The 10506-nt window shown below is 34.4% G+C and overlaps 1 protein-coding gene across 1 annotated transcript in view; it reads right to left on the reverse strand.

The window, feature by feature from the left end:
• The window catches only part of LOC110093540 (phospholipase A(1) LCAT3), a 29642-nt gene that overhangs the window by 11091 nt on the left and 8045 nt on the right, over positions 1-10506 (reverse strand). The window contains exons 7-10 of the mRNA XM_020818460.2: positions 9237-9413; positions 5865-6022; positions 2459-2513; positions 2309-2362 (exon numbers count right to left, since the gene is read on the reverse strand). Of these exons, the coding sequence (XP_020674119.1) occupies positions 2309-2362; positions 2459-2513; positions 5865-6022; positions 9237-9413 (444 nt within the window). The remainder of the gene's footprint in view (positions 1-2308; positions 2363-2458; positions 2514-5864; positions 6023-9236; positions 9414-10506) is intronic.

Here is a 10506-nt window from a genome sequence, read left to right on the forward strand (position 1 = left end):
AATAATTTAGTACTATATGATTAGTTAAGAAATTTAACTCATATCACTGACAATTATTTAGTGACTATCTAGTGATGGATTAGATGATCAACTAACAATCAATGATGAATGCCAAGTGATGATTTTTGGGGTCAACGATGTGATCACTATACCAAAGTGTAATAATGAGTTAAATTTAAAGTTTGGAATGTAGCTCAATAATTTTTTTTGTTGAGATTGTATTTTTTATTTAGAGAATTGGTCTAACTCAAAAAAATAGGACAACAATAGCATATATTTTTTTCTATATGCATCACTAACATTTCAGATTCATTATACACAAAGACCACCAATGAACCAGTGCTCAAGAATGTGTTGTATAGGTTAGACTTATTTGGAAGATTCTATAATTTTATTTGTTATGAGTCAATGTATATAAAAGGTGTATGTTAGTTTAGTAACTATGCACACACACACACATAAGGCGAGCTAAAAATTAAATATTTTATTTTTTTCTCTTAATTATATTATATAATTCATATTTTATTGTATGATCAAATGAAATAGAAACTAATTGAAGTTTTAAATTTAAATAAAAATAATAATAATATAAGTTGAATTATAACTAATTATACTGTATGATGCCACATCTGCTAGACAATCAACTATAACTAGAAACCCCGCCATCAAATCTAATATACCTAAAATAGGTAAATTTGATTTTAAAAATTGAACTATTTATATTATCTAAACCTATTCATATTGTATGATCTTTTAAACTATTACATAATTTATGTAAGGTAATTAAGGAATTAAATTGGGTATGCATTAATTATAGATTATATTGTTTGATTATAGATTATACTATATGAATCACCTGAGGATACTCCAGATGATGTTTAGTTCATCTTATATGATTTGAATTTTGATTTGAACAAATTATACTGTATTAATATTCATTCATTCAGTACTATAAGTGAAGAAATTAAATTATCATAATGTACTACTAGTCATCTTACAATACTAATAATGAGAGAATTCAACTAATTATATTGCATAAATAGAGTCGGTAGAATTGAATTATTAAGGTTTATGAAATCTAATTTTTTAAGCTTTCTTAATAAACTTTATAGATGTCTTATGGAAGTTAGATATTTGAAGCTTATGTGATTGAGCATTCAAGAGAGGGCTTTAAGCAAGAGGAGAGATCAAGTGGGTTGTGACAGAGGGAGAAGATCCTTTTGGGTGTTAAGGGAGTGTTAGAGGGAATTTCACATGGTTACTCTAGCCAACATGAACTTAAACTCCTCTGTGTCATTATTCATCTTGAGGAAACCTTTAGGAAGACCTCTTTGGTGTCAAAGTTCCCTTGACTATTGCACCACACTGAGAGAGAGAAAGTGATTCTAGGTACTCCACTGCATCAGGAGGGTAAAGATAATTAGGGCTACTCTGCCGCACTAGGAAGGTGAAACTGATTCCTTCTACTCTGCCACACACTATGGTGAAAGGGATCCAGCTACTCCATCTCACCATGTTACTGAAGTGCTTATGTAAGGGCTTCTTAGCCTAACCGTGGGAGCTGTTGAAGGAGAGTCACTATGTTTTTAGTGTGATACCCAAAGAAGAGGACTTCAGAGAGTAGACATAAATCAATTTGATCAAACCACTCTAAAATTATGTTTGCATTCTTTTATTTTCACATTTATTTTCTTACATATTTACTTTATTGTAATTTCGTTTGAGTAGTTTGGCTATTATTATGACACACATATATTTTTTGATCGTCCTTTCATTACCTTAGCTCAGTGGATATGCCAAACCTCCTTCTACTCATCATAATGGTGTAAATATTGTCACTCTTCTCACCTCCATTGCCCGATAGAGAAACCTGTTAAGGTAGTTGCTATTTGAATGCTTTACTTTTTTGCAACTTATGTACTTTTGATGAATTTTATCAGATGGCAGTCCAACTGTTGCATTTGGGGTGGTAGTTTGTAGATGTGAGAGTGACTAGGAGTCGCACCTCAAGATTTCACTCAAAGTTTAGAAGTTTTTAATTATGTTTTCAAACGTGTTGCACGCTCAACTTACTAAACCCCTCCTCTTAGTGTGTTGAGACTTCAATTAGGTCTTTGGCCTCTAGCTCACAATATTGTTTAATAGAAATAACATAAAATCATGCAATATTTGAATTTCCTTAACAATGAAATTCAAATAAATGTTTGCCAGAAAAAGAAAAAAAATTGCATATTACTGTAGGTTACTGGTCAATTTTGTTCAAATGCCACACTTATTTGAATATTCAGATTAGAATGTGACAGCTTACCTCTGCTGACTCAGAAGGAACTGTTCCGTCTCCATCAACATACGAGTATTCAGGCTAAAAAAACAAGAGATCACACTTTACTCATTGAGAGATGAATGAGAATAGGGAGGTTAACAAATGAACGAAATGTTCATCCTTTGAGAAACATACCATCGTATGGCATATTTCTGGCAGGTCATCAATAGGAGATGCTTCAGATCCATAGCTGTAACAAAAATGGACAGACACATAAAGCTTTTATTTTAAAGTTGTAAAATAATTCTAAAGATGCTTAATGATGTTCAAATATTTAGCTTACTATGATTTGTTGCAGTAACAGTCAAGAAAAGAAAGGACCTTCAGTATAAAAGCATGTAAGGAAACAAGAGGGGTCCACTCGTGCTTCCCATAGGAGGCTAATAAAATAGAAATGATAAATAATCGATGAAATTTCTTCAAGAGCATTTTGTGGAAGTATTTTGCACCAAAATTAATACGGAGAATCATATGGTCTGCTATTGTCCAGGAGATGCTAGTAGAAACCAGAAAGCTAATAATTAGGAAGGCAAGCATTGTCAGGAAATTAGTCAACTTCTACGGGGGAATAACAACCAAATGAACATATAAACATAATAAATAACAACTAGCATATAATCTTTCTACTGTCCCCCGTGACAATGATGAAGTGTATTACACACACAAACTTTAATCGTGATGGAATCGTTACAAAAAATGTTTATCCAAGTTCTATTTGGATGGTACAAGAAAAGAACAAAGCAGAATAGGAGAAGATTAAATGATAAAACAATGACACGAGCATTTTACCTGAGATGAACAGATAGGAGTTGTCATGTGAACTTGAGAATAAGTGATGAGAACTTAAAAGCATATTTGATTATTTTGCCATTGTCTGAATTTGATATAATCTTAGGCATGGATTGGTTATCTTGTCATTTTGTGACTATAGATTGTAACAAAAAAGAGAATAAGTTTTGTATGCCAAGAGAGAGAAAATTCAAATTTCAAGGGGATAAAGAGATAATAGTTGTGATTGTATCATCTCTGAAGGCTTTATAGATGTTGAATAAAGGATATGGAGGTTTCTTGGCCTATGTTAAGGATGAGAAGAAGGCAGAAAGAGAACTGAAAGACATCCCAATTGTGCAGGAATTCTCAGAAGTATTTTCAGATGATTACTTGACATACCTCCGAGTAGACAAAATAGATTTCTCTTTTGAATTAATGACAGGAGTTGAACCTGTTGTTAAAGCTCCTTACAAAATGATAATAAAAGAACTTAAGGAGTTGAAGGAACAACTGCAAGAGTTGCTTGAGAAGGGATTCATCAGGCCTAATACCTTCCCTTGGGGTGCTTCAGTTCTTTTTGTGAAAAAAAAAAGATGAAAGTCTAAGTCTCTGTATAGATTACAGAGAGTTGAACATGTTGACAGTGAAGAATAAGTATCCTCTCCCAAGAATAAATGATTTGTTTGATTAGTTGGAAGGTGCTTCAGTATTTTCAAAGATTGATTTGAGGCCAGGATATCATCAGCTCAAGATTAGAGAGGAATACATAGCAAAGCCCACTTTTAGTACCAGATATGGGCATTATGAGTTTGTAGTTATGCCTTTTGGTTTGACAAATGCTCCTGCAGTGTTTATGGATCTCATGAATAAAATATTTAAGCCATTTTTAGATCTATTCGTGATAGTATTCATAGATGGCATACTTGTTTACTCTCTAGATAAAGAGATGCATGCAAATCATTTAAGGGTTATATTACAGGCATTGAGAGGAAATGGATTGTATGCTAAGTTCTCCAAATGTGAGTTTGGCTAAGGAGTGTAAAATTTTTGGGACGTGAACACTGATGGAAAGATATCTGTGGATTAGCATAAGGTGCAATCAATAGCAGATTGACCAAGAACAACTATAGTTATTGAGGTTAGGAGCTTTTTGGGATTGGCAGGCTACTACAGAAGGTTTGTTGAGGGGTTTTCACAGATAGCTATGCCACTATCCAGATTGACTGAGAAAGCAGTGAAGTTTGAATGGACAGCTCAGTGTAAGGAAGCTTTTCAAAGGTTAAAGCAGTGTTTGATAACTGCTCCAATGCTGACTATTCCCTCAGGATCAGATGGATTTTAGCTCTATAGTGATGCCTCGCATAAAATGTTGGATTGTGTACTAATGCAGAATGGAAGAGTGATTGCCTATGCTTCTATGCAATTGAAGAATCATGAAATGAATTATCCAACCCACGATCTGGAATTAGCTGGAGTAGTTTTTGCTTTAAAGATTTGGAGGCATTGCTTGTACGGGGTACGGTTTGAAGTTTTTACTGACCATCAGAGTTTGAAGTATATCTTCACACAGAAAGAACTAAATCTAAGGCAAAGAAGGTGGCTAGAACTCATTAAGGATTATGAGTTGGACATTCAGTATCATCCTGGTAAAGCAAATGTGGTTGCAGATGTTTTGAGAAGAAAGAATTCTGGCAGTGCAAATTGGGTGATATAATAAACATTATGTATAATATGATTTATATATGTTTGTTGTGCAATATGAAAGTTGGTGTTTGAGGAAAAACATTAAGTGAAGGTTTATGATTGAGGAAATTTTATGAAAAATGTTTCTTATAAATAATGTTATGAACTTATGCAAGTTTGACCGTCGTTTAATGTTTTATTATGAAATAATGTTTTATTTTAGTTTTATGCAATTTTTTATGAAAAATATGAATTACCTGCTGAGCGAGTAAACTCATCCCTACTTATGGGAATCTTTTTTAGGAGAACCATATAGAAAGTGATTGCAACAAGATGGCAGTACACCTACCGTCGTAGAGGACCTCAGGAAAAAAGATTTTCTATTTTCTGTTATGAGTTTAAGTTAGTGGTTTGTATCTGAGAAGTTTGTTGTAGTTTATGTAAATGTTGATGTTTATGTTTTTAATTATTGTGATTTAGAAGAAACAAATTGAAACACTTTTAGTTGAAGTTTTTAGTGGCTCTTTCTTATAATGTGATTGATGATGTTTGTCCTGTTATAAGAGTAAATGAAATTGTTTATGGTTTATATGTATTTTCTGTACGACTGACTGTTCTCACCCCGTTAATTTGGGCTAGTCGAGCCGGGTCGTGACAATGATTATAGATGTGTGAATTGGCTTCTGAGTTATTATCGTAAGAGAGAATGATAAGTATACCTGTAGTCCTCATGGAAGATTATGTAAAGAAAAAAAAAATCTTTTCCAATAAAATTAGTACACAAATATAGTAGAAGAGCATAGTCAAGTTATATGTCAAGTGTTCTTGTAAGACCTATGCGATTTTCATGGCCTAGAAAGCTACTAACCAAGCTCTACCAGAGAATTATGGAACCAACAATTAAATGTGCATAACAACAAAAATGAATAAAGCCAGTGGCAGAACTTATTTGAGTCTAGTTAAATTAAAAATCAGTTGATATTAAAAAAAACATCCATTCTACAATCATTGGCATTAATAGCATTGTCAGACAAAGCAAGGAGGCATTAGGTAATAAAAAGACGATTGCCTACGTCAGTTAGCATACCAAACATTGTGTGGAGTGTCATAAGATATTCCATATATATTATAGAAGTCAACACTGTCTGGTAGCTGTGCATTGTCAAGCATTTGCCTGGTACCAGCCGCCCACTTAAGGATTGAAAGATTGAAAGGAAGAGCAACCGATTTTCCATTATATGTAAGCTGCCAAGAAAATTAAAAGAAGTTAGATATCATGCTTGCTCAGATACCATTCATTAGAGAATAAATGGGAAACAAAAAACAAGAAAAATAAGAAACAGAGAGAGATGATAGCAAAAACTTAAACCTATAGACCCACCAACCCCACCCCCACCTTTTCCCCACAAATAAATAAATAAATCAAATCAGTTCAAGTTGAAGAATGCGATCAGGATATGCTTGTTAAACTGCGCCCAACATGAAATACAAGGGGAAAAAACATGAAATTACATAAATATGTTTGTCAATTCTGACAATAAAATTTCTTCATTAACAGCTTCATTAGATGGCATTTGAAGTTCAAGGGAGAATAATTATTACGCCAACACTAATGCTTGAAAATGAATTTGGAGGATATACAGAATGTGAGATATCTATTTCAGTCGAGCATTGTGTTTACCACGTTAAATCTTGTTTAGTTGTCATTTCATGCCTTCCATCACAGCTATAGATTTTGGTGACACAATTATAATTAACATCAATATTTTTTCATGTGATCGCCCTTATTTGCCATCTTAATATTTGACAGGTTTAAGATGATCATTTGGCATTTGGACATTCATGCCATTAACTTATATTAGTGGAGTCGGAATGTTCATTACTTCATGAATCCTATAGTAAATGAGGAAATGTCCAAAAAATCTCCCGACTATTTTGAGGCATTATTTTGATCCACAAACCATAATATATATATAGATCCCTAAACCATAATATATATAATTAAAATTGTAAAATTAAGAAGCAGTGCTAGAATCAACTCAAAAATAGAGCTGAAATCGATCATTGTTAGCCCACTCAATTTTAGTTTAACTCAATATCAATTTGTTTTAATCTAAATTGATGCTGACTCATATGAACTCGACTAAGTACCAATCATAATGATAATCTTTAAAATTAAGAGTTAAATCTATTCATGATTATTTAGAGAGCAAGTTTATTCATGAGTTTGGATATTTTTCAATCATCACACGAAGAATACTGAGGTTGATAGCTTCTACTCTCCATTGAGTGATTAGTGCTTCCTGTGTAAGCTTCTTTATCATTTATACTTCCCTCCAGACTTTTGCTCAAGTGTGCACGGGTAAGCTGCAAGTCTTGACTTCCCTCTAGACCATCGTCCACGACTTAGCAGATGGACCTCCTTACGCAACGAAATCTCCTATGGCAATCCCATTCTTCATGTATATATATGTCACACTCAATGAGGCCCATGCGACATGTACTTTTTAGCGCATTTTGCATCATGCATTTACTAGATGACTAATGCATTTTTATGATGGGCATAATTGTAATAACCGGTTTAAGTACTGGCCGGTTCAACCGCCAGTTAAACTGGCCAACCCAATTAATTAATAGGAAAACAAGCAGAGGCGGAACCGAGCGGGCACAAACGCGACTGGAGCGGGCTGAACGTGAGCGTGGGTGTTTCTGGATAGTTCAGTTTGCGATTCTGAGCGAACGATCGCGTACGTGGGAGGAAAATAACTACTCCTCATGAGTTATATGCTCGTTTCACTCGTTCCTTTGGAAATAAATGATCGGATATTGAACGAAGACCAAACGAGAGTGAGAGAGAAGAAAGAGAAGAAGGTAGGTTTTCACAATTTATGCATTTTTCTATATTTTCTTCTATGAATTAATCTTATGAAATAATTTATCATCTTAAAAGAAGGTAGGAGGAGTTAAGAGAGAAAGAGAAAGAAATTAGGAGAGAAAGAAGAAGAAGAATTTGGGCTTTGGAATTCCTTCTCAAGGAAAAGAAGTGATTTAGTTGAGATCATATGCTTTCATTTCTCATTTCTTTCATTGACTAAATAATAAGAAATATGTTTTTATTTTATATTGGAAGAATCCAAGTGATATAGACTTTGGTTTGGCGATGGAGGAAAGAAGAATTTCAAAGGGAGTTTTAGTAAGGTAATCATTTTGATTTAATAGAAATTTTAGCATGAATTAGAGCTATTTAATGCTATGGTAAAAGATGTATTTGAAATTTTCCTAAGATGGTAGTCAATAGTTTATGATATGATCTCATGGCTCAAGAATCAAAGACCCTCAACCATCAGAGATAACTAGTATCAATAAATTTGATGTTGATATCAATGTTGGAGAAGTTTGAATCATTGAGATAGAAGTGGATGCCATGACACCATTGGAGAAGATAGGATAATATGAGAAGTATCTTAAACCATAAAAGATGCATAAGTTAGGAGCTTATTAAGAGCTCAATCTAGTAGGTACAAGTTCAAAGCCATAGGGATAGTGTGATCAAGTGTAAGAAGTGAAGAGAGTGAGCATATGAGCTGGTGCATAATGTGGGTAGGCCTAGCAAGAGAGATACTAGGTTGAATATAACGAGTCATGGGTTAGTCCATCAAGTTGTGGACAAATCCAAAAAGTTGCAAATATGTAAAACCCGCAAATGACGTTTTTGACCTCGCACGCTTTTCAAAGCGTCGCGGCGAGATTTAAGAGAAAAAATAGAGGTCGTCGGATTTTGGCGAAGTTAATTTTACAAAATAGAGCGCAAAATTCTGATCAAATTGGTATATGAAACTTGTATTTGATTTCGCTTAGTTTAGGATTTATAATTTCTTGAAAACTCTTAATACCAAAAGTACCACCACTCCTTATTCTTGCATGGGTTACTTAAGTGAGGGCATGGGGGTCATTTAGCAAACTCTTTCCTCTCTATTAGGCCAAACCGAACCCCCTCTCCCTCATATCTTTCGGCCAAACCGAGAGAGAGCGGAAGAGAGGCGACGGGAGAGGCGACGGGCAAGGTCTTGAGCGGCGGCTCCGGTGGCTTTTTCCGGTGAGGAATCTTAGGGGAATCGAAGGGGAAGCCAAGGGGAGGATAAGGTATGCATTAGAACTAGGGTTTTCCCCTACAATAACAGTAGAAATAAAAAATGCATCCTTCATGGTAAAAGGGAAACCTCTTTGAAGAAAATATCCAGTTAAGCAGAAACTGACTTTTCGTAGAAATTTCATTATTGCAGCTACCAAAGATATGATAGTGCAATCCCTTGTGTGGTAAAGAACTTAACATAGCTCAGATCAACGTTTAAATATCAATAAAAGACAACTTAAATTGTTAAGCTGCTTGAAATAAATATAGCTTTCCTTGTCAATATCTTACCCTCACCGATAAGATATGTAAGCATAATATAGTTACCTCATTATCTCTTAAAGCTCCTCTAAACAAATCCAAGCAATCCACTGAATTGTACACCTCCAACTTGACTGACTCATCACCCTCAGTATATTTTCTCCAGACCAGAATCAAAGGTTGTTCTTTCCATTTGAATCCAGGATTGGGCAGCATCTCATAAATAGAAGGGCATTCAACAAGCTGAAAAGAAAATAAATATATTCCATGAATAGTTGAGATTAAAAGGTTGATAAATACGCATTATAAAGAATGAAAGTCTTGTAAATAATGCAGGCAAAAAAATTTAATAAGAATGCAAAGTGGCATAAACATAATACGCAAGTAATTTAGGTATACTTTAAAAAAAAAGTAATTAAGGTATAGAAATACATATTATAATAAGTAATTCAGCATAAGAAAAGAGAGAAAGAATAAGCACCATAGATCCCACATGTCCAACAGCTCGGCAACAAGCCTCACACTCCCATTTTTCTCACCCCTACATTGCAGCTTAATATGAAGTATATGTCAGTTGAACGTTTCAATTAAACAACAGGAATTGGAAAATGTATGAGGTGGGTTATTCTAATTCCTGCACCACTTTTATGATTTAAGGGATCCAAACACTGGTTGGGTAAGGACTCTACATTCTCATGCACATTCCGGAGAAAAGTAGAAACTCAGAAACTGTCGTTAGAAAGGGAGACTGCTCCCATTGAGAGAGAAACCCCCTTCATGCAACAAAGATGTGCATGGAAATCCATCGACTGAGACTGAGGGGTCATGAAGGACTACGGAGAGAGAGTAAGAGAAAGAGATCTACACCCATTCCCTTCTTGATACTCTACTCAATCACTTCCTTAATTCTTTGTCATACTCTTACAACAACAACATTAAGCCATTATCCCATTATGTGGGGCCGGCTACATGAATCATTTTTCTCCATTGTGCCCTATTAAAAGTTAAATTCTCATTTAAATCTAATAAAGAAATATTATTTCTAATGTTTTCTAACCAAGTATTTTTAGGTCTACCTCTTAACATAAGTCAAATCTAATACCTCTACTTTCCTAACAGGGTCATTGGAAGGCTGCCTTTTTATGCGACCAAACCATCTTAGGCGGCTCTCTCTAATCTTATCTTCTACTGGAGCTACTCCAACCTATTCACATATATGCTCATTTCGTATCCTGTCTCTAAGAGTAAAGCCACTCATCCGCCTGAGCATCCTCATCTCAGCAACACTTAACTTAATATTATGCTTCTCTTTTAATGGCCAACATTAATATACTCG

This window comes from Dendrobium catenatum, unplaced genomic scaffold (genome assembly GCF_001605985.2).
Source record: "Dendrobium catenatum unplaced genomic scaffold, ASM160598v2 fragScaff_scaffold_333, whole genome shotgun sequence".
Classification (NCBI taxonomy): domain Eukaryota; kingdom Viridiplantae; phylum Streptophyta; class Magnoliopsida; order Asparagales; family Orchidaceae; genus Dendrobium; species Dendrobium catenatum.